Below are 24,426 nucleotides of genomic sequence, written 5' to 3'. Positions count from 1 at the left end.
CTGGAAGATTTACGATCACAGCTGCTACGCAGCGAGAAGGGTGGCAACGGCAATCGAATGGCAAATTAGCCAAGGTTTGGGTTTTATGGTGACAGTCGGAGGGGGAGGAAGAAGAAAAACTTCATCCCTTGCTGCTGGAGGAATATTTGGGCAAATGGCGTTTGCGTTGGACCCTGTCCAGGGACATTCTCAGCAGTGTCCTTTTGGTGTGTTTCTTTCCTACTGACAGGAAATGCCAAGGCCAGGCGTGGACACTGCTGGCTTCTTTTGGTTTCTTTCTTTCAAGTAAAGTTTATTACGGTGGATTAGAATGGGATCGGGTTTGCACTGCAAAGACCTCTAAGCTGAGGCCTGGCCCCGGCTCAAAATCCCAGATGCAATGAGCAATGCGCCAGCCAAGGGAGACACAGCCTAAGGGAAGGAGTCTTGTCAGCTGGCTGGTTCTCTGCTCTGTGACACCTTCATAAATTCACCTGTCATCTGGAACCATTCCCCCCTTTCCATGGCTGTGGGCATCGGGGGTCCATAAAAGGAGACAAAGAACAAGTCAACGGACTAACTTGGGAAACATTTAGTTTTTTCTAAACCCTGCACAGCACAGGCACACGGGAACTGCGTAGGGCGTTGCCTCCCGAACTCTGCCTCCAGAGATTGGATGCTTTGGACAAGACATACCCCTCCCCACAAAAGCTGCTCTCTCAGTGTACCACGGCATAGTCCTTCTTACAGTTCAGGCTCACTCCGGGACTCATGTGACCCAACACTGTGCACGTATGACAGACGACACACCAGGGAGGAGGGTAAAGAAGTGGGATAAAGAGCTCACCACCATACATGATCTTGCGGTTCATGGGTTCAAGCCCCACATCGGGCTCTGTGCTGACAGCTCAGAGCCTGGAGCCTGCTTCGGACTCTGTGTCTCCTTCTCTCTCTGCTCCTCCCCCGCTCACGCTCTGCCTCTCTCTGCCTCTCAAAAATGAATAAACATTTTTTTTTTTAATTAAAAAAACAAAAAACTCACCACCATAACCTGAATCCTGGACACCCTTTCCCATCGTCTCCTTTGGAGCTCTCGGTATTTTGTGCCCTTTGTCATCTGTGCATTGGATTGAGGCACTGTTTCAAGATCAGGGAGCCACATGTCCCCCAGGCCCCCGCTGCCCCAGCCCCATGCCCCCTCCCCGCTGGCCCAGAATTATGAAGATCGTGCATATGAAACATCAGAGAGATGGAACGTTCCAGGTCAAGAAGAATGAGATTACCCATAAGCATCTCTGCCAGAGACTTGGGGAAGCCAATGTGGAGATCAGTCCCCGCTCCCCTCAGGGACTTGCTCTCTGCTCATCAGGCTGCCAGACCCCCTGCCATGGAGGGGCAGAATCCTCCCTGATTCCTGTGCAGCTGCCCCAAGGGAGACAGGGAGGCACAGGGAGCTGCTGGCTGCTTCCTGCCCACTTCCCACTCCCTTTGTCTGGAGACCCACAGGGTTGGTGTTTAGTCACTTTAGTCAGGCTGACTGAGTCAAAAATACGTAAATGCTTATAAATCCAATGCCCATGAGGTTCGGTCAGTGGAGTCGTGATCAGAGAAACCCAGTCCGGGACCCGCAAAGCAATGGCAAACTCAATTAGGCCGTTGCATTTCTCAAATACTATGAAGGGGCATATGGACCACAGCCCCTCTGAGTTCCCAGCTCCTTGTGAGTCTACGTCACAAAAGCCCAAAGAGCCAAAGCAGAACTCTTTCTTGAAGGCCAGGAGGGAAAGAGAGCAGAAAAAGCAAACTCTCTGAGCAGATAAAGGAAGGAAAAGCTGGGAACTTCCACGTTGACGTCACCCTCGCCCCACCCACATGGGTCAGGCTGTGCAGGAGAAGTTCACCAGCCTCAATCAGGGGTGCACTTTGGCCCCTGCCCTCCAGGAGCCTGGGGGTCCGCTGGGGGAAAGACACACGCACAGTGAAAGCTGAGAGTGGTTATACCAAAATGCGTCAGGTATTCAGCCAGTCAGGTGCGGGTGATTGGAGGAGATGGTGTCCAAAAGGAGCCGGGAGAGGGGTGTCCGGCTGGTGCAGTCAGTAGAACATGTGAGTCTTGATCTCGAAGTTGTGAGTTCGAGCCCCACATTGGGGGTAGAGATTACTAACTAAATAAATAAACAAAAAGGAGCCAGGAGAAGAGCCATGGGCAGGGCGTTCTGGGCAGCGGGAAGGGAGTAACCGCAGGAGGTACCAACTGGCAGTTTGGTAGGAACTCTGAGAGGTGTGGAGAAGCCTGGGCAAGAGAGCAGATTGTGCAGGATGCAGCTAGAGAAGTAGACGAAGATCAGGAGCATGGGCTTGTGGGTTACAGGGAACGTCTAAAGAGGGACGAGCTAGGATCTGTGTGTAAGCTGGAGCGTTCCCCTCTGAGCAGACGGACGTGCCTGAAGGAGGGGCCCGGGTGGGAAGTTATTGAGGGAGACCAGACCGGAGACCCTGAGGCCCTGAGCTAGGCAGGGGCCGTGACCGATGGCGAGAAGGCCACTGATTGGAGAACCATTTAGGAGGTGAAACTGGCAGAATGTGGCGATGAGGGGGAGAGAAGAGCTCTGCTATGGAAGCTGCGGGGTTGAGAATCTCTTGATTATGGTTGGCCAGCTCCATCCCTCTGGTTGCCGAATTCTGTGACCCGTGACCCCCTTTGCTGAAAGGTGACCCAGGCTGAAGGCACAGAGGCTTTCCGGAAGGCCTTAGATCTGGCTAGAAGCTACATGGCTTAGGTCCTGCCGCTGCTGCCCTGCCCCTGTGCCCACTCTGGGTTTCCCTGCGTGACCAGGCTGGTGTTCCTGCAGGCTCTTGGTGCCACCTCAGGATCCCCCTCTGCAAGTTGCTCCTCAAGCAGCCCAGCTGGTCAGACGCAACCTATGAGCCACCGTTGGCATACACTGGTTTTATTTCCAGTCCCGTGTCCTGCCAGACAAGTCCCAATGGCACGGGGCTGATTGGCAGATAATGCTGTCTAGGCACCTGGCATAGTGCCGGGCAGAGGGTGCCCAGCCCCTCCAACCCTCCCTCTGGAACCAGGTGTCTTGTACTCTCTGGCCAGGCACACTGACTCTTTAATGTTTATTTATTTTTGACCGGGGCGGGGGGGAGAGGGGGGAGGGGCAGAGAGAGGGAGACACAGAATCCGAAGCAGGCTCTGGGCTCTGAGCTGTCAGCACAGAGCCCGACCCTGGGCTCCAACTCTGCACGGCGAGATCATGACCTGAGCCGAAGTCGGACGTTCAACCGACTGAGCCACCCAGGCGCCCCAAGGCACACTGACTCTTGCCCCATCCACAGAGTCAGTCACCTGTGAGAGCTACTTACCTGTGATCCCAAACCTTTCTGTGCTGTTGTACTTGGTATTAGAATTACATCATTTAATTAAATGTTACATAAACTGATGAAAAGAGCCAGAAAAGACAGTCGTTTCATTAAAACCAGGACTTTGGAAAGTCTTGATGGAAACTACTTGCTTAAAAAAGCTATTGAATCAGGTGTGGGCAGGACGACTGTAAAAGGCAGGAGAAAGAAATGGAAAAAACAGGGACGGATTCTGCACTCCTCCTGCTTTGCCAGTGTCTTTAAGCTGTGCTCCAGTTTAAAGAAACTGAACCCGGGGATCACAGTGCAGTATGGATGCAGCTTAGACATGGAAGATTGTGTGGGCCCCTCTCAAAGAAGTACCCACCCCTACATCAAAACATTGGCGGATGGACGTACGTTTCTGTGCTTAAAATGAAAATGGAGGGGTGCCCGGGGGGCTCAGTCGCTTACGTGTCTGACTCTTGATTTCGGCTCAGGTCACGATCTGGCAGTTCGTGGGATCGAGTCCTGCATCAGGCTCGACACTGGCAGCGCATAGCCTGCTTGGGATTCTCGATCTCGCCTCTCTTTCTACCCTGTGTGCATGTGCACACGCTCTCTCAAAATCAACTTAAAAAAAATTAAAATAGAAGGTTCAGCCTCTGAATGTATCCTGTATTATGACTCCCACTGTGGATTAACCAGCCAAATATGGTCCCATTTAGTCCAGAAAAGATTTCTACCACATTAGGTGTCCGCCATGAGAGCTCCCTCTCCTCCCCTCCCCTGGGACTCCAATCCCATCAGCCTGGCTCCCTTCTGCACTCACAGGGCCCCAGTGCGAGTTACTGGATGAACTGGGATGAGAGCCGAGGCCTGCTGACTTCCAGTTCATTTCTTCCAGTAAAATCAGAGTGGTCACAAACACAGGGTGTGGAGCCAGCCTGCTAGGGAACTAATCCCAGCTCTCCCACTTACTGCCTTGAGCGAGGGCCTCGGTTTCCTCACATGTGAAACGAAAGTAACCCTGTCTTCCAGGGGTTGTTGTGAAGCATCCGTGAGTTAGCATATGCGAAAGTGCTGGCAGAGGGGAGGCCTGCCCTGGCCCCTCCAACCTGCATGCCTGCTGGTAGTGACCAGCAGCGGTAACCTCCTATGCTGGTGTCTGTTCTTTCCAGTGGTTTCCAGTGACAGTGACAGTGACTCGGATCTCAGCTCCTCCAGCCTGGAGGACAGACTCCTTCCGACTGGGGCGAGGGCCCCCAAAGCTGACAAACCCCAGAGGGAATCAGGTAAGCATAGCCAGTACACTGCTCGTTTCCAAAGCTCCGGGTGCAAGTGGCTTCGCTGCTTCCTTGGGCTGTGGCTCCCCAGCAGGTGTCTATGGAGTTGTTCTAGATCAGGGAGGAGAAGTGGGCCTGGGGGCTGGGATGCTTCAAGCTGAAGCGTTAGCACCACTGCAGAGCAGGAGGAAAAAGAGCCCCAGGTGTATGTGCAGGGGCGGGGGAAGGAGGGCGGATCTAGCCAACCTGCCTGCACACCCAGAATTCCTCCCCAAGCTCACTGCAAGCTTTCCCAAGATGAGACCGTGCCTTGTGAGTGATGACGGTTGCAAAAATCAGGTACGAAGTTCTTTGGGCTCAGCTCTGCCGTGAAACTACAGTGGGGCCCTATACACATACCTTGACCTTTTGGGCCTGTGTTTCCTTCTTTTTATTTTTTTCTTGAAGTTTATTTATTCTGAGAGAGAGAGCACAGGGTGGGGGGGGGGGGGGGTGGCGAGGGAGAGAATCTCAAACAGGCTCCACCCTGTCAGCTCAGAGCCAGATACGGGGCTCGAACTCACAAACCATGAGATCATGACCTGACCCAAAGTCAAGAGCCAGTCTCTTGACTGAGCCATCCAGGTGCCCCCTCTGTTTCCATCTATTTAGCAGGTGGTCCCCAAAATTTCTCCTGAGTTTAACATCTTGGAGCTCTCCTCTGTGACCTTGTCATGTGAAAGAGCCTTAACGGCGTCTTGAGGCTGGTGCAGAGAAGGCCTCGGGCATATTTTTCTTTCCTTTAAACACATAAAAGGCCTTCTGGGGACCAACGTCATTCAGAGTTACTCCAGAGATTAGAAGTGGGATATTTGAAAGACATTTCAGGAAGGCTGGTTTTAGGGCATAAGCAAAGAGCTTTATAATAACTGCCCCAAACTGGAATGACATGCCTCCGGTGCTGTCCTGGGGCCAAGGCTGGGTGATCTGCCAGGGCTCATAGGGAAGGAACTCCCGATGGGGACAGCAGTTCAGGCTAGATCAGAGATGTCAGGTGCCTGGCACACGCACTTCTACTCCCACGCCTGTGCCCATGGCAGACATTACTAGTGGATCATGATACTCTTTCCCACAGAGCCTGACATGGCGTCAGAATCCTCCTTGGCACAGTTTTCCGAGTGTTCAGTATCAGTAGGTGGAGGCAGCACAGGAGACGACCGGTGCTGGACTGGATGATCTCTTAGGCCCCTCAGGCTAAAGATTCTATCTTTTAAAAGTGTGAAGGAGGGGCGCCTGGGTGACTCAGTCGGTTAAGTCGGTAGAGCATGCAACTCTTGATCTCCAGGTCGTGAGTTCAAGCCCCACATTGGGTGTAGAGATTACTGAAATAGATACATAAACTTAAAAGTAATAACCCCATCGGGTTAAACGGAGGTATACGCCCTTCCCCCTCCTCATTCTATGAAGTCAGGAAGAACTCCTCCTTGTTGCCAGTTTTCATGTGGGTGGCTTGTTCCTTACTGAGCTGACCCAAGGGCCCATGCAGTGGCCTTTATATATCCTGGACCATTCAGCACTGGCCAGAAGGTGGGGTCACGCCAGAACGTGACAGGCACGTGGGGGCGGCAGGTAAGGGGCTCCGGGCAGACAATCCCATAGATACCCATCACAGTTTCAAATGAGAAGCTTTTACGTCAGCTCCTTATCAGGCTGACGTCATCCCGGTCTCAGTTCAAGGCCCAAAGAGCCCACCCGTGGTCTCTTCCAGGCGGCAGCACAGAGTCCCCCAAGATGAGGCCCGCCTGCCAGCCCAGCCACCTCTCGGAGAGCCAGAGAAACCTGGCCAGTGAGACCGGGACTGGTTCTGCAGACCCGCAGCTGGGCACCCCACCCTGGCCAGACCCCAAGGGCCCCGGTGAGTACCAAGCCGCTCCATCTAACCCAGCCTCCTCCTCTCCCTCTTCCGCTCCCCGTGGTCCTCCTCCCTCACTCAACCTGCCCAAACTGGAGAGTACTACATGACATTTGCAATTCTGTGTTTATTGAGCACCATGCCAGGCACTGGGGGGAACAGAGGTGAGCCAGACCCCACACCTGCCTGCAATGAACAGAGAGGGACCCAAAATAAGGACAACCACCCCCTCCCTTCTTAGTAATCATAACAATGGTTGTTACCATCCACTGCTTTGTACATGTAATCTTTCAAAGCATTTCCCCATCTCCACAGAGGCCTTAGTAACTCCCATTTCAAGAGCACCTACTGTGTGCCAGGCACCCCAGTCCTCACCAAGCCCAATTGTGTGCCCAGTGCGGGCAGATGGGAGACAGTCCTTGACCTCCAGAAACCTAGCATGTGGCTGAGGAAGCCGAATCAACTCACCCAAATCAGCCCAGACCTAAATCAGAGGGAGAATTCAGGACCCCTGGAGCTGGCAGCATAGAGCCTAGCCTGCCCTTGCACCCCTAAGGTCCCCTTGCATTCTTTTTTTTTTTTTTTTTGCACAAGAGCCAGGGAGGGGCAAAGGGAGAGAGAGAAAATCTTAAGCAGGGTCCGGGCTCAGTGTGGACCCCAACACGTGCCTCAATCCTGCAAACCTGAACCGAAATCAAGAGGCAGACGCTCAGTTGACTGAGACATCCAGATGCCCCTAAGGTCCCCTTGCATTCTACTGGAGTAGTGGATGGCAGGCTTATTACCCCCATTCGATAGGTGTGGAAACCAAGGGTAAGAACCCAAGCTCCACCTGGCCGTGCCCACTGTCCCTGTCTGGCCAACTAGGGATCATCATGCAATGGGGGGGCGGGGGGGCACGTGGTGAGAGTCCTCAGTTCTGCCCCCGCACCCAGGGTTGCCTGGCTGGCTCAGTCAGTGGAACATGTGACTCTGTCTCGGGGTTGTAAGTTCGAGCCCCATGTTGGATATAGAGATTACTTAAAAAATAAAATCTTGGGGCGCCTGGGCGACTCAGTCGGTTAAGTGTCCAACTTTGGCTCAGGTCTTGATCTTACAGTTTGTGGGTTCGAGCCTCACATCCGGCTCTGTGCTGACAGCCTGGAGCCTGGAGCCTGCTTGGGATTCTGTGTCTCCCTTTCTCCTGCCCCTCCCCTGGTTGCGCTCTGTCTCTCTCAAAAAGAAATAAACATTAAAAAAAATTTTTTTAAGTAAAATCTTTTTAAAAAGGAAAGAAAGAAGCCCCAGCCAGACCTGGCACCTCTGGGTCAGCAGACCTGTGGGCACGCAGTGCGTGTGTGGGTGTGCGGTTAGCTCCATGCAGGAGTCTGCATTTAGGGGTGCAGGAGCCCATGTGTGCTGGCAGTCACCCTCCAGGAAACCTCGTGGACGCTCCCACCCACTCCCTGTCTCCCCTCCTCCCCTTTCTCCTGCCTTGATGGTGCCAGGAAGCTACAGGGCAGGGCATGTAAGAGAGGTGGCGGGTGGGCGGGTCTCTGGGAGAGGGAGGCCCTGTGGCCGTGGCTGTGGAGTGGACCCTCTCCCCTCCTTCCCGCCTCCTGAAACCCTCCACAGAGGACAGTTTGGAATCAGCCATGTTTTAGTCCTAGCCCTGCCGCTCCCAGACATGTGAACTTGGACAGACCATAAAATTCAACCATATGAAATTGCATTTTTATAGATGAGAAAGAGCCAGATATCAGCAATCATGTGACTCAACCTAATATTTTATCTCTCTGTGCCCAATTCCATTATTGCTACGGGGGGGACCCCCCTGTGTTCCTCATGGGGTTGCAGGGAGGGTGAAATGCAGTGTCCATGTGGAGTGCCTGCCCTAAGTAGGTCTTTGGCACAAACCTAGCAATGGAGGCCATGTGGCCCAGAGCGTAGAGAGCCTCCAGGGCTTATGATACAACCCAAAGAGGATTGGTCTACAGGGAAGTTTTGGGGTTTTTTGTTTTTTGTTTTTTTAAGAGAGCACAATCGGGAAAGGGGCAGAGAGAAGGGGACAGAGGATCTGATGTGGGCTCTGCGCTGACAGCTGTGAGCCCAATGTGGGGCTTAAACTCACGAACTGTGAGATCATGACCTGAGCCGAAGTCGGATGCTCAACTGACTAAACCACCCCAGACGCCCCGACAGAGAAGCTTTATATTGCCATGCCCATTTGCTCTTTCTGGCATCTAAGATCACCTGTGTTGATTACCCTGGGTGTCGATGGACACACTGAAGCACGGGGAGTAGATGATTTGCCAGCAACGATGCAATGAAACGGAGCAAAGCTCTGGCCGGGGCACCAGCCCCCAGTCCTCCCTGGCAGATCCCTGTTTAGTTTCAGAAAGGGAAGCTGCTTCAGGTGCGGGTCACTCCAGCAAGGAGCCTGTCTTCCCTGCGGTCACCTCCATCTCATTCCCAAAGGTCAAGCTGTCACTGGGGATGGACTCCGCCTCCACTTACCCTAGAGCGGCCTTTTTTTTCCTCTCCCCTAAAGGCAAAAGGCACACCTGGGCCAGTCCTCGCTGCTGACATGACCTCTGAAGTTCCTCTCTGTCTGCCCTGGCAGAGGCGTGATTGGTGCATGGAGCAGATTTTCCAGTGGAAGAGTTTGAGAGCGAGAGAAAGCTGGAAGGGTCCCCAGACCCCTCCCGGCTCCTTCCTGACCGGTCTCGGAGCCCTCAGCTGGCCAGCCCTGTTGGATATGACCTCTGACTCAACAAACCAGTGTTTGTGGGGCTGAGTCTGCTTCCCCCCTCACTCAGTGCCTTTCTGCACCCTTCTCTCCTGGGAGCCCTCCTCACCCACCCCCACCCCCCAGCCATTCCGCTCACCATGACCTTTATTTATTGTCCTTTGCCTGCACCCTCCCTCGGCCTACCTCCATGTTCATTTTAAGTTTGTTCTTGTCTTGTGTTGGGGTGCAAGGGCCTTCAGGCCCTCCCACATGCACTGTGGCTTTGGAGGGCACTGGGCTGGGCTTTCTCCATATTTGTATTAATGGAAGCAGAGTCCAACCCTGAACGTTGCCCTTCAGAGCTGAGCTTGGCCCCTAGAGACGAGCAGTGGGTCCAGAGAGTGTGGGATGAGAGGCTTGCCCACCCTCCCTTTGCCTGTGACTCTGGAAGGTGGGAGCAACATCCTCCCTTCATTCGGGGCTGGCCCAGACACTATGGTTAAAACCTGGTTCTTGCTTAGGTTTCCTGGAACCCTCTGTTGGCCTCCCCAAGTCTTGCTCAGCCTCTCTCCAGCTGGTGGAGCTGGGAAGGGTTCCGGTGGATACTGTGAATTCACTCATTGAAGACCAGCCTTCAGCGGAGTCCCCAGCTGGGGTGCGAGGCTCCCCTGAGCCTTTAATTCACTTCTCTTCAGTAGGTTCAGTTTGGCATGAAAAATAAGTAATTCAGAGTGTGAGCAACTGCTTCTGGAAAACCCTTCCCTGAAGACAGAAAGAGATTGAGTGAGAGAGAGAGAGAGAGAGAGAGAGTGTGTGTGTGTGTGTGTGTGTGTGTGTGTGTGCATGTGCGTGCGTGTGTCCGCTTCTCTCATCCTTCCTGCCACTCTCCCACTGGCCCCCATACCTGGTTCTGGAAGGGCCTTCTCTCTGGGCTCTCAGGCCCCCACCGTTAGCTTTTTTGCCCTTGCTGCTGGCAGACATAAAAAGACTGTTTCCGTGTGACAAATCATGCTTCAGAATTCAATAAAGATTAGAATTTGCATTGAGCCAGTGTGTTGATCAACAGAGTACAGTCGCTTATGTTTCTGAGATGCATTGATCGAGAAAGGGATGGAAAGTAACATAGTATGTTGGTCACTGGAGCACTCCCTAAGCCACAGTAAGAGGAATGAGCTAGATCTATGTGTGTTAGGAGAGCTCACAAACCTCACGTTGAATGGAAAAACAAGGCCATTGATGTTTTTAAAAAAAAATTAAGTATACATATAATCAAAATGAGCTATGCAAACTTTTTTAATTTTTTTTTAATTTTAATTTTTATTTATGAGAGAGGGACAGAGTGTGAGTGGAGGAAGAATGGAGAGAGAGGGAGACACAGAATCCAAAGCAGGTTCCTGGCTCTGAGCTGTCAGCACAGAGCCTGATGTGGGGCTCCAACCTATGAATCACAAGATCATGACCTAAGCCAAAGTCGACGCTCAACCGACTGAGCCACCCAGGTGCCCTGATTGTACAAATTTATATGCACAAATGTAAAATGGACAAGGACTTGTGGTTAAATGCAGTGGACCGAACACATTTGTATTTCCTCTGCCCCCAAAACTCCACCAAAATGACCTAAAGGACTAAAAATGGCATAGATTGCAAAGCCAAAAAGGAGAGGAGAGGGATGGCAGCAGGTGAGAGGTCTGCAGACTTTGGAAGATGGAAGAGTATGACTGTGGAGTGCCAGCTTCCCAGCTCCCCCAGATGTCTACAAGGGAGAAAGCCAACCATGAATAAGCCCCATTTGCTTTGCAGAGTCCCCCAGAGGCTCAGAACTTGGAGGGACCAGGTGTCCCTCAGGTGGAAGTTGGGATGCATATGAAAATAGTATTGGTTGGAAGAAGCTAGACCAACAGATTTCTTCTCCCAGCCCATGTGGCCCTTCCCTGACCCTGGCAGAAGACGGGTTTACTGTGGGCCAAGATTGAACTAGAAAGATTTGGGACCAGGGGGCCCAAGCCCAGCCAAAGGCTGGAGTGAGACAGCAATGAATGGAGAGATCCACAGTCCCCTTCCCTAACTAACAGCTGGTTTTTTCTCCATCCACCCACTCTGAAGGCAAGATGTGATTGAATTCATCACTGGGAAAGTCACTAAAGAGAAAAGATGGACAGATCCTAATGTTGGCGATCTCCCATCCTCTTCCCAGTCACCACCAGAAGGCCCCTGTCCACAGGCACCACCCACACGTACAGTTTCCTAGTAGTTTGGCTGTGTCACACTCAGTTGGAACCGCCAAAGGCACCAACAGTTGACCAAAACCAACAACCGAAAATACAGAGACTCCAATACATAGGAGAAAGGAGACAGGGACTAACCCTCTGAAGATATTCACCCATGAAACAGGGAAAGAATGTTATTTTTTAAAAAGGAAGTGTTAAAGCTCTTGAAAATTAAAAATATAGGGGCGCCTGGGTGGCTCAGTCGGTTGAGCGTCCGACTTCAGCTCAGGTCACGATCTCGCCGTCCGTGAGTTCGAGCCCCACGTCAGGCTCTGGGCTGATGGCTCAGAGCCTGGAGCCTGCTTCCGATTCTGTGTCTCCCTCTCTCTCTGCCCCTCCCCCATTCATGCTCTGTCTCTCTCTGTCTCAAAAATAAATAAATGTTAAAAAAAAATTTTTTTTAAATAATAGAATTTGGGGCACCTGGGTAGCTTGGTCAGTTAAGCATCCGACTTTGGCCTAGGTCATGATCTTGTGATTCATGAGTTCGAGCCCTGTGTCGGGCTTGGTGCTGACAGCTTGGAGCCTGGAGCCTGCTTCCAGATTCTGTGTCTCCCTCTCTCTCTCTCTGCCCTTCCCCTGCTCATGTTCTGTTTCTCTGTCTCTCAAAAACAAATGCTAAAAAAAATTTTTTTAATATAATAGAATTTAAAAATGTGGGGCGCCTGAGTGGCTCAGTTGGTTAAACGTCTGACTTCTGCTCAGGTCATGATCTCACGGTTCGTGGGTTCCAGCCCCGCATGCAGCTCTGTGCTGACAGCTCAGCTGGAGCCTGCTTTGGATTCTGTGTCTCCCTCTCTCTCTGCCCCTCCCCTGCTTGCTCTCTCTCTCAAAAATAAATGTACATTCAAAAAAATTTTTAAGGAATTTAAAAATGTATTAGAAGGGACAGAAGATGAGAGGAAAATCTCCCAGGAAGTAAAACACAAAAAAAGACATGTAAAAGTATAGGGGAAAAGTCAAGAACATTGGACAACCTGAAGTAAGATCCATGCGGGAGGTCCAACTTCCAACTGATAGGAATTTCAAAGCAAGAAACAAAGGGGAGAGAACTGTTGAAGAAATTCTGTCCACCCCCTGAGGTCTCACTAAAACGGGTTCTCGCTCAACCGGCCTGGGTCGGGGGCTGAGAGCGTACATGGAGCGATCTCCTGGCTGGAGGACCACGCTCTGAGTAGCACTGGTGTAGGGCGTTGTTGGTCACCACTGGCTGAACTCATTGGAATTACCTGCGGAGTTTTAGAAGCACATCACACCGGACCGGCCCCCACCCCGGGAGATTTCGTCAGCTTGGGGCACAGCCTCGACGTTATGATTTTGGAAACCTCCCCCACCTGACTCCAAGGTGCTGGCAGAACGGAGAACCCTTTCCATACAGGCGCTCTTCCCAGTGGGCTCCAGGAGACGTGTACAGAATGTTTAGAGCTGTACCTTTTTATCAGCCAAAAATTGGAAGCGACCCAAATGACATCAACAGACAAATAGATACAGAAGCTGGGATACGGTGGAATCAATGGCATATCGTGCAATAGTGAAAGCCAGCACTCTGAGCACAGATGACTCTCATGAACAACCTGAGCAAAGAAGCAGATGGCAGGAAAATGTGTACGTTACGACACCATCTATATATAGATTGTAAAACATGGAGAAACGACATATATTAACACATATTTTATGCAGCAGAAGAATAAAGAAATGCACAGGAAGGATAAACAACAGATCCCAAGGTACGTCTCAAGAAGAAGGGGCTAGCTAAGGAAGGGTTTCAACATATTGGTAACGTTGTTGTTGTTGTTTAATTTATTTATTTTGAGAGAGAGAGTGTGAGCGGGGCAATGGCAGAGAGAGAGGGGGAGAGAGAGAATCCCAAGCAGGCTCCACACTGACAGCACAGAGCCCGACGCAGGGCTCAATCTCACGAACTATGAGATCATGATCTGAACCAAAATCAAGAGTCGACCGCTTAAACTACTGAGCCACCCAGGCACCCCTATTGATAATATTTTAATGTCCCTGATGAATAGATAGGTTTGCAATATTTATATCATAATATTTCATTAGATATTATATTTTCATTGTTTTTATACATCTTAAATCTTTCAAAATAGGGGGCGCCTGGGTGGCGCAGTCGGTTAAGCGTCCGACTTCAGCCAGGTCACGATCTCGCGGTCCGTGAGTTCGAGCCCCGCGTCGGGCTCTGGGCTGATGGCTCAGAGTCTGGAGCCTGTTTCCGTTTCTGTGTCTCCCTCTCTCTCTGCCCCTCGCCCGTTCATGCTCTGTCTCTCTCTGTCCCAAAAATAAATAAACATTGAAAAAAAAATTTAAAAAATCTTTCAAAATAAAACAATTTAAAGAACTATAGCAAGCCTTCCTATCATGAAGTTTCAGGACACCAGGATTAAAAATCCTAAATAAAAACATCCTCAAACTTTCCAAAGAGGGAAAAGAAAAAAGTCACATACTAAGGAGCAAGAATTTTAGATGGCATTGAAATTCTCAAAGCAGATTTTGAAGGAACATCTTTCTGAATTCTGATAGGCAATGATTTCTTTAATGTTTATTTCTTCATTTTGAGAGCGAGCGTGCACACATGAGCAGGGGAGGAGCATGAGAGAGAGGGAGAGAGAATCCCAAGCAGGCTCCACTCTGCCAAGCGCAGAGCCCGACTCAGGGCTCAATCTCAAGAACTGTGAGAGCATGACCTGAGCCGGAATCAGGAGTTGGACGCTTGACCAACAGAGCCACCCAAGCCCCCCAGAAATGGTTTCTAATCTAGATGTGTACCCAGCCAAATCTCAATGATAGTAGAATGAAGATATTTTCAGACATTGTGAGTTTTGAAAAACCTGACCTCCCGTACATTCTTTCTCAGGCAGCTGCTAGAAGATGTGCTCCAACCAAACAAGGGAGAAAAGCAGACTGCCGGGGACACAGGAAACTGGAGAGCCAGCACAGGAAAGGGGCAAAGAGAGTCCCTAGGACAATGGCGGTGGCTGTGTGGCTGGGCCAGAAGCCAAGGCCAGCCAGCCCAGATTGGAGCATGAGCACAGAGGAGGTATACAAGGATATAGGATACCTAAAACGATAAGGAGCTGGAGCACCTGGGTGGCTCAGTCGGTTAAATGTCCAACTTTGGCTCAGGTCATGATCTCGTGGTCCGTGAGTTCGAGCCCCACGTCCGGCTCTGTGCTGACAGCTCAGAGCCTGGAGCCTGCTTCAGTTTCTGTGTCTCCCTCTCTTTCTGCCCCTCCTCTCTCTCTCTCTCTCTCTCTCTCTCTCTCTCTCTCACACACACACACACACACACACACACACACACAAATAAACATTGAAAGAGAAAAAGAGAAAGAACGACTGATCTAGTGGAACCAGTTTACCTGCATTTCCTTGGACTTCCATCCCTAGACTGACCCAGGCTGGGAAGCCACAATGAGGACGGGGCTGGCAGAAAAAAACACGGCCCCCACAGGCCGAGGAGACAAACCTCAGACAGAATCCTGCTGCCACATCAGCTCCTGGACAGATGCGCCGCCCTAGCTGCTCTTTAGCCCTGGAGGCGAAAGCATCCACGGCCCAGCAGGTGAGAGCCCGTGCACAACAAAGTGGGGACGGGATCTTTTCCCAAATGAGAAAACACCCACTTCCTGGCCTTGCATCTCAAGGCTCCCAGAAGCCTGTGTCTGTCTCTGCCTGTTTCTACTTCTCCCGTGGACCATCTCTGTGTTCTGCCTGAGTGCAGGGTGCTGCAAGCCCGGGACAGGGAAGCGGCAGGGCAGACTCGGGCTCTGGAGAGAGGCCCAGCAAGGACCCTCTCGCTTCCCTCACGGACCCCGCCTCCTCACACCGTTTTGTTCGCTGACAACAAGCAGAGCCCCCAGTTCCACTGAGCCCCCGCCAGGGAGAAAGGAAGCATTTTGCTGCATAATAACCATCGTGGATACCATTTCTTGAGTCAATCACCTGCTATCAGCTTTAGGGGTCTTCACCCACCTATGAGGCAGATACTTCTATTGTGCCCATTTTACAGAAGAGGAAACTAAGGCCCAGAAGGGTCAAAAGAGCCCATATTTGAATGTGGGGCCATTGGATGCAGGGTGGGGGTTTGCTGGTGAATCAGGGTGCCGAGGGTCAAGCGATCCAGGCACAGGTAGAAGAGCAGCCAGGCTATGTCAGCAGCACAGATCCAAACTTCTAGATGAATAGGGTAAAGCCAGCCCCTTGTCCCTCTGGGGCTTTCCCCCACTGCTAATGTAATAAATGAGAGCAAATCTCAGTCACTGCCTGGAGATTTTGCCCCCATGTTGGACACTGTCTCATGCCCACGGTCCAGGGTGGTTGAGGACTCCGGGTGCTTTCATGAATCTTCCCTCACAGGGACACCCAGGGTGAGTTCAGTGAGGTGGCCGTCTTTTCAGGCCACAAGATATAGGCAATGGCAGGGGTGGGTTTGGCTTAGAAGTTTTCCAAGAGCTCCTACTTACCAATCAAGTAGCCTCTCAGGGCCTTTGGAACCAGGGCCTGGCTCTGGGCTGACCTGCAGCTCCTCCAAGGGCTTTGGGAGCTAACCCTGAACTTGGCCCCTGACCTCCGGAAGGGGAGGCTGCCATTCCGCAGCCCCCAGCACATCTCACCACCCCTACAACTGTCTTGTCTTCCCATGCCACCTGCCTTCCCTTCCTTTTTTCCTTTGTTTTTTCTTTGTTTTTTCTTATCGTGGCAAAATACACAGAAGTTTACCATTTTAGCCATTTTTTAAATTTAATTTATTTTTTTTAATTTACATCCAAGTTAGTTAGCATATAGTGCAAGAATGATTTCAGGAGTAGATTCCTTAATGCTCCTTACCCATTTAGCCCATCCCCCCTCCCACACTCCCTCCAGTAACCCTCTGTTTGTTCTCCATATTTAAGAGTCTCTTATGTTTTTGTCCCCCTCCCCGTTTTTATATTATTTTTGCTTCCCTTCCCTTCTGTTCATCTGTTTTGTCTCTTAAAGTCCTCATATGAGTGAAGTCATAGGATTTTTCTTTCTCTGATTGACTAATTTCACTTAGCATAATACCCTCCAGTTCCATCCACGTAGTTGCAAATGGCAAGGTTTCATTCTTTCTGATTGCCGAATAATACTCCATTGTATGTATACACCACATCTTCTTTATCCATTCATCCATCGATGGACATTTGGGCTCTTTCCATACTTTGGCTATTGTTGATGGTGCTGCTATAAACATGGGGGTGCACGTGTCCCTTCAAAACAGCACACCTGTATCCCTTGGATAAATGCCTAGTAGTGCAATTGCTGGGTCATAGGGTAGTTCTATTTTTAATTTTTTGAGGCACCTCCATACTGTTTTCCAGAGTGGCTGCACCAGCTTGCATTCCCACCAGCGGTGCAAAAGAGATCCTCTTTCCGCATCCTCGCCAACATCTGTTGTTGCCTGAGTTGTTAATGTGAGCCATTCTGATGGGTGTAAGGTGGTATCTCATTGTGGTTTTGATTTGGATTTCCCTGATGATGAATGATGTTGAGCATCATTTCATGTGTCAGTTGGGCATCTGGATGTCTTCTTTGGAGAAGTGTCTATTCATGTCTTTTGCCCATTTCTTCACTGGATTATTTATTTTTGGGGTGTTGAGTTTGATACGTTCTTTATAGATTTTGGATACTAACCCTTTATCTGATACGTTGTTTGCAAATATCTTCTCCCATCCCGTCAGTTGCCTTTTAGTTTTGCTGATTGTTTCCTTTGCTATTCAGGAGCTTTTTATTTTGTTGAGGTCCCAATACTTCATTTTTGCTTTTGCTTCCCTTGCCTCTGGAGATGTTTTGAGTAAGAAGTTGCTGCGGCCAAGGTCAAAGTGGTTTTTGCCTGCTTTCTCCTCGAAGATTTTGATGGCTTCCTGCCTTACATTGAGGTCTTTCATCCACTTTGAGTTTATTTTTGTGTATGGTGTAAGAAAGTGGTCCAGGTTCATTCTCCTGCATGTCGCTGTCCAGTTTTCCCAGCACCACTTGCTGAAGAGACTGTCTTTATTCCATTGGATATTCTTTTCTGCTCTGTCAAAGATCAGTTGGCCATATGTTTGTGGGTCCATTTCTGGGTTCTCGATTCTGTTCCACTGATCTGAGTATCTGTTTCTGTGCCAGTACCATACTGTCTTGATGATTATAGCTTTGTAGTATAGCTTGAAGTCCGGGATTGTGATGCCTCCTGCTTTGGTTTTCTTTTTCAAGATTGCTTTGGCTATTCTGGGTCTTTTCTGGTTCCATACAAATTTTGGGATTGTTTGTTCAAGCTCTGTGACCATTTTAGCCATTTTGAAGTGCACAGTTTAGCAACGCTAACTACCTTCACACTGTCGTACAACCATCACCACCATCCATCTCCAGACTTTTTCATCTTTCCAAATTGAACTGTATACCCATTAAACACCTGTTCCCCATTCCCCTCCCCCAGGTCCCGCTAGCCAGCATTCTCCCCTCTGTCTTTATGAACTTAACTGTTCCAGGTACCTCATATAAAGGGAATTACACGGTATTTATTCTTTTGCATCTGGCTCATTTTACTTAATGTAATGTTGTCAAGGTCCATCCACGTTGTAGCATATGTCAGAATTTCCTTCCATTTTTGTGGCCAAATAAATAATTCCAATTATACAATAAGTCCATTGTATAGCTGTATCACATGGCTTATCCATTTATCTGGGGAAGGACACTTGGGTTATTTCCACCTTGTGGCTATTGTGAATAATGCTGCTAGGAACATTGGTGGCCAGGTGTGTGCTCGAGACCCTGTTTTAATTGTTCGGGGCATGCTCCCAGAAGTGGCGTTGCCAGAGCATGTGGCGGTCCCCTGTGTAGGTCTTTGAGGAACCACCCGTCTGTTTTCCACAGCAGCTGCACCGTTTTCCGTTCCCACCAGGGGTACGCGAGGGGCTGCCTTTCCTTCGAAGGCAGTATGCTCTCCTCCAGCATCTCTCTGGCCCCTCTGGCTCCTGGCATGGGGAATGGCAGTCACCCAGAGACCCCAGCTGCTCCCGAAGGGCACGGTGCTGGCCTCACGGGTACATACACGACCTGCGTGGTCACACAGAGCCCCACACTCAGTGTAATACTCTGCTGTCGCTGTCTTCAAATTCAAAGTAATTTTGAACAATGCGGCGCCTGGGTGATTCCGTTGGTTAAGTGTCTAAGTTCGGCTCAAGTCATGATGTCTCAGTTCATGGCTTCCAGCCTCATGTCGGGCTCTGTGCTAACAGCTCAGAGCCTGGAGCCTGCGTCAGATTCTGTGTCTCCCTCTCTCTCTCTCTCTCTTTCTCTCTCTGTCTCTCGTTCTCTCTCTCTCTCTCTGCCACTCCCCCGCTCACACTCTCTCTCTCTCTCTCAAAAGTAAACATTCTTTAAACAAATTTTAAAAAATAATTTTGAACAAGGGACCACACTCTCATTCTTTTTTTTTTTTAACTTTTTTTTAATGTTTATTTATTTTTGAGAGAGAGAGAGACAGAGCACAAATGGGGAGGGGCAGAGAGAGAGAGGGAGACACAGAATCCGAAGCAGGCCCCAGGCTCTCAGCTGTCAGCACAGAGCCCGACACAGGGCTTGATCTCAGGAACCGTGGGACCATGACCTGAGCCAAAGTCAGACACTTAACCGACCGAGGCACCCCACCCCCACATTCTCATTCTGCACTGGGCCCTGCAAATTATGTAGCTGGTCCTGACTGGCCTGGCTCTTCTTCCTGGGTGCAGACCATAAGTATAGCCAGGTCCTCAGTCAAGGCCTGATGAAGCGAATACTTAGACTCTCCACCTGGGCTGGAGGCCAGAGCCCCTGACTGGGAATATGGGACACAGGTCTTCATCCTGTCCCTGCTGCCAGCCTTCTGCCTTTGTCACTCCCCGTCTACGAGATAGGAGAACTGAATAGTTTTCTTTTTTTAATCAAAAAAATTTTTTTAGCGTTTATTCATTTTTGAGAGACACAGAGAGACAGAGTATGAGTGGGGGAGGGGCAGAGAGAGAGGGAGACACAGAGTCCCAAGCAGGCTCCAGGCTCTGAGCTGTCAGCACAGAGTCCGATGCGGGGCTCAAGCTCATAGACCTTACGATCATGACCTGAGCTGAAGACAGACGTTTAACCAACTGAGCCACCCAGGTGCCCTAAACAGAGTTTTCTAATGGTGCTCCCCAGACCAGCCTGGGGTGGGGGTGGGAGCTGGGGCATAGGAAGTCCCAGGGGGCAGTTTGGGACCCATGCCCACCCCTACTGCCAACATAGGGACTCCTCTCTTACCTGTTCTCTCTGCTTGGTTCCACAGCAGGAAGGAATGAGGGTCGGCTAGAAAGTGACCTGTCTGGATCGCCCACCCCAGGCTGCCCACGCTCGCACTCTGCCCCTGGGGAGGAAGGAGAAGCCTCCAGCATAAGGCTGCCAGGTGGAGGGCCCAGCTGTGGGAGGGGTGCCCCAGGTACCAGCCAGACCAGGGAAGATAGACACCAAACATCATGAACACACACACACACACACACACACACACACACACACACACACACGTGCGTACACACATGGAAAGATTCAATTGTTTACAAACTGTGTGACCAGTTGTTTCAAATTGCTCATCCTAAGCACCACCAAAGGCTCTTCTGCACAGGGAAGGGATGAGACCAAAGGAAAACCCAGCACTGGCCTTGCCCAGACCATTTGGGGACAAGGACCCCACCAGGCAGGCGTTGGCAGAGCCCCTGGTAAGGCCGTTGCCTGCAGAGAAGGGCCCTGAGGCTCTGCAGACTGTGGGCCTCTGACCTGCGTGCACCAGCCCCGCCCCCAGGCCACCTGTGCAAAGTCAAGGAGCCTGCGGGCCCATCAGTACCCAGGCCCAGGAGAGGGGGAGGAGGGAGGGTGGGCCGGTGGGAGGGGAGAGCCCCAGGAGGCCCCGACAAGTTGCCCCTCTCGTCTTCACCCAGGCAGGCGAGTGTGAGAGCAGACCCCAGGATGTCTGAAGCTCCTTCAATGCCAATTACTGCAGAAATAATTCAGCGTGCTCACCCCCCCGCCTCTCAGCACACACTCTTTGGGGACGTTTTAAGTCTGACTGTACCTGCTGAGCAGCTGACAAATGAAGCCTCTTGCTCGCTCTGCCTCCCTCCTTCCCGACTGCCGTCCCTCCACCCCTCTGCCCAGGCTCATTGATGGCGGGGAAACGGAGAGCTGGGTGTTCTCATCCTGCACCCCTCCTCCCCGTGCAGGGCCTGCTCAGACCGGTGCCGTGTGCCCGCTGTCTGGGCTCTGCTTCCAGATGAGGGGTGGCAGGGCTGGGTTCCCTGGAGTCCGTCCACCCCACAGGTCCTTACAGGCAGGAGCTGTGGCTTATTCAGCTTTGGTTAGCTGTCAAGAAATATTGCCGGATTGCTGGATGGGTAGCCGGGCAGGTGGATGAGTGGGCAGATGGGGTGGAGGGAGGGAGGGATGGAGAGAGGAATGGAACAGATCCCAAACGTGGCCTTTCCCAATGCTTAGGGCTTTCCAAGTCTAAACAGATGACTCAACACAGTTCCCTGTGAGGCACAGCTGCTATTATCTGAACGGTCGGCCCCACAATTCCTCTTGGGAAAAAACTGTTTCGGTTTTGGAAAATACTTTTAAAGGATGACTGCGGATGATCCCAAGAATACACTCCACCAGGGGACCAAGGCCGCAAAAGAGATACCGGAAGTGAACAGGTATTGGGGCGCCTGGGTGGCTCCGTCGATTAAGCGTCCGACTTTGGCTCAGGTCATGATCTCGCGGTCCGTGAGTTCAAGCCCCGCCGTCGGACTCTGCGCTGACAGCTCAGAGCCTGGAGCCTGTTTCCGATTCTGTGTCTCCCTCTCTCTCTGCCCCTCCCCTGCTTGTGTGCGCTTGCTCGCTCTCTCTCTCTCTCTCTCTCTCTCTCTCTCTCTGTTAAAAATAAATAAATAAACACTAAAAATAAAGAGAAGAAGCAAACAGGTATTTCGAGTAGGGAGAGAGGTCAGAGACTGAAACCAGAGCAGTAGGGTGAGGCGGGGAGGGAGGATGCCTGGGTACAGCTCCCCCTGCCCCCCACTCGGCCACATGACCCCACCCACAGGGGTGGCTGAATCACTAGTGTGCATGTTCCGTTCGATGCTGTTGGTGCCACAGGGATAAAAGCCACTCCTCACCTCACCCTGAACGTCCCCAGTGTCGCCTGCATGCCCAGATGCTTATGGAGATAGATTTGGGTGGAGAAGGGCCTGAATTTCACATCGGAATCTCCGTGGTTCAGAATCCTGAATATGGAAACTTAAGGCCGCCCCGCAACGGGGCGTTAACTCAGCCAAAGCAAGACCTCAGAGCCAGAGGGATACCGACGCTCGGGATTTTGCGTCGGTGCCGCTAAGGTACCAAAGCGGGCTCCGGGGGCTCCTGTCCGGGATCTGAGGAGTGTAGAAGCTACGGGCCAGCGTGACCACCCGTCCCAGTCTCCCCACAACTAAGGGGTTTCCCAGGACTCAAGATGAAAGTACCAAAACCAGCAGAGTTCCCAGGCAAATTGGGAAGAGCCCATCTCTGTAAACAGCTGACATGTGGCTCACACGAGCCACGGCTGGCTGCTAGACAGCTCTTCACACCGCTCCCTCCATTACTCCTGACAACACTGGGAGGGAGACATCATTCCTCCCATTTCACAGAGGAGGAGACCGAGGCTGGGAGAGCTTAAGTGGTTTACACGAGAGAACACAGCCAGCAAGTGGCTGAGCGAGGGTGTGAACCCATGGCCCCTGCTCTTAAGCTGTGTGCTCATGTCCATGGTCTCCTGAGGATGCTCGACTTGTGGAAAATGGAAATCAGCATCTTCAAGCAGCCTCAAGCCGCCTCACTCCATGCTGTGGTCCAGGGCCTGGGTCTCCTCTGGAACGATCCCCATTCCTGCCAGTGGCTTTGCCTTCCTCGGGCCCCTAGCTGTGGATCCCAGCAGCCCTCTGCCACCCCCAGCCATCAGCCCAGCAGGGCCCCGTGGAGCTCCAACACACTCACACCTATGGAGTCAGAAGCAACAAGAATGCCCCCTGCTTCCTGGCTTGGTTTTTATCCCTAGCCCTGTCCCCACCGTATTCCATGCCCTGTCCCCTAGCTGACGGCAGAACCCCTCTCTCCTCCACTCCCAAAGTGGGAAGCAGCATTTCCCGGCCCCCCCCCCCAAGCCCAGGGATTTCCAAGCTGGGAATTCAAACAGCTCAGCAAGGAATAGGCTCAAACAGAGTCTGCTAATGGAAATAACAAGATGATAAATTATTCCAGGGAAAGAGCGATTTTCCTTCTACTCTGCTTGACTCAGAAAACACTATGATCGCAGTAGAAATTGGAGGTGTCAGAGCTGGTATCTGGGGAAAGAGAAATGAAAACATTCTGCTTTCTGCTGTCAGTGCAGCCCCAGGGGTGAGAAAGAATGCGAGGTCAATCCCAGGCCCGGCACACGGCTGCCCTGAGCAGGCGCGGCCTCCGTGGAAGCCCCAGGCAGCAGAACCTGGCCACCAGCTGGCTGAAGAGGCTGGGGAGTTCAGGGCAGAAAGCCCAGGCCCCGGAGTTAGACAACGCTGTGTTCTCTTCTTAGCTCTGGCACTAGCTGGCTGTGTGACCTTAGGCAAATAGCTTAACCTCTCTGAGACTCTGTCTCCTGGAGATAACAACAGGATTACATGAAATAATGCACGGTGCGTGCTTCAAACGTTGCCTCGTTCGTGATAAGGGCAGCAAATGCCCTGGCTTAGCCACTCTTTCAGGTTATGCCCACTCCCAAGATCAGAGGGGGCACAGAATAGCTACCAGGCTCTGGGTGCAAGATCCAGCAGGGGAGGACACAGAGTGCAATTGGACCCATGACCCTGGGGTACCAGGCCCACCCCAAGGGCCAGCTCGCAGAGGGAAACTCGTGCCCATGCCCGACACCGCTAATTTGAGGGGGAGGGGGCTGCCCAGACTGACCCTCCACCTCCCGCCAGCCAAGGCATTCAGGCTGTGAATGCCACTCTCTTAAGCTTCCAGATAACTGAAGTTCATCCGGTCCCCTAGCTGTTCGGGTTTTGTTTTGGTTTTATGATTGCTTTTTAGCCACTTTTATGGCAATCTTCCCGCAGTGTATTAGGAACGCCCTTTTTCTCCAGATCAGCATGTAAGCGCCCTGTCAATTTTGCTGGACTAGAGACATAAGACCTCTTCGTCCCCACACTAAATGGCCCTGGGTCACTGGGACGGCTGCCTTCCCCCTAAATGTTCTTGTTAACAGGTCAGCCCTGCGCCCCCAACCCCTGACAGTCGACAGTCGGAATCTGCTGCTGCCTGCTGCCCCCCCCCCCCCCCCCCCCCCGCAGGGATGGTGCACGGGAGATAAACAAGCTTTACCAAGTCATTGTTCTTAATTTGCAGTAAGGCCAAAGCTTGGGCTCCCAACTGAACTCTGTTCTAAAGGCAGGTTTTTTTTGTTGTGGTTTTTTTTTTTTTTTTTTTTTACTGTTCAGAGGCCTTTGATTCTTTTCCCCAGAACTGGCTGAGTTCCCAGGGTTGAAGTTGCCTTGAAGTCTGACTGCTGAAGGAGAAAGGGAGTTTCTGTCCATTTTGTTGTTAACTCAATCCAGAGTCTGAGCTGGTGGCATAAAGATTTCAAACATCCTGGATAGGATTTCCTCAACTAGATTGTTTTCGCAAATACAAACGTGAAACGGGGGAGGACAGCTACAGAAGAAGTCCCAATTCCAGGCTCGAGGTGTGTCGAATGGTGGGCACCCAGAAGAGGCCCAAACTTTAGGGGGGCCACAAACCAGAAACATCTCCCCTGGATTTGGGGGCTGGTGTGCAGTTACCCACATTTTTATCTTGCCAAGTAAGAATATAAAATCTGGGGCACCTGGGTGGCTTACTCAGTTGAGGGTCCGACTTTGGATC

At 51.4% G+C, this 24,426-nt stretch overlaps 1 protein-coding gene and 1 long non-coding RNA gene across 2 annotated transcripts in view; both read left to right on the top strand.

Annotated features, from left to right (window-relative positions):
• RPH3AL (rabphilin 3A like (without C2 domains)) overlaps positions 1–24,426 on the top strand; it is a 171,041-nt gene that overhangs the window by 136,609 nt on the left and 10,006 nt on the right. The window contains 3 exon segments of the mRNA XM_047833262.1: positions 4,509–4,622; positions 6,361–6,476; positions 6,478–6,507. Coding sequence (XP_047689218.1) covers positions 4,509–4,622; positions 6,361–6,476; positions 6,478–6,507 — 260 coding nt within the window.
• On the top strand, positions 14,837–20,881 carry LOC125151799 (uncharacterized). Its single transcript, XR_007146954.1, has 3 exons — positions 14,837–15,061; positions 19,802–19,918; positions 20,448–20,881. It is a non-coding gene; the product is annotated as an uncharacterized LOC125151799 (long non-coding RNA).

This window comes from Prionailurus viverrinus, chromosome E1 (assembly GCF_022837055.1).
Source record: "Prionailurus viverrinus isolate Anna chromosome E1, UM_Priviv_1.0, whole genome shotgun sequence".
NCBI lineage: Eukaryota > Metazoa > Chordata > Mammalia > Carnivora > Felidae > Prionailurus > Prionailurus viverrinus.
The sequence above is the reverse complement of the archived record's forward strand: the minus strand, read 5'-3'. Positions and strand labels throughout refer to the sequence as shown.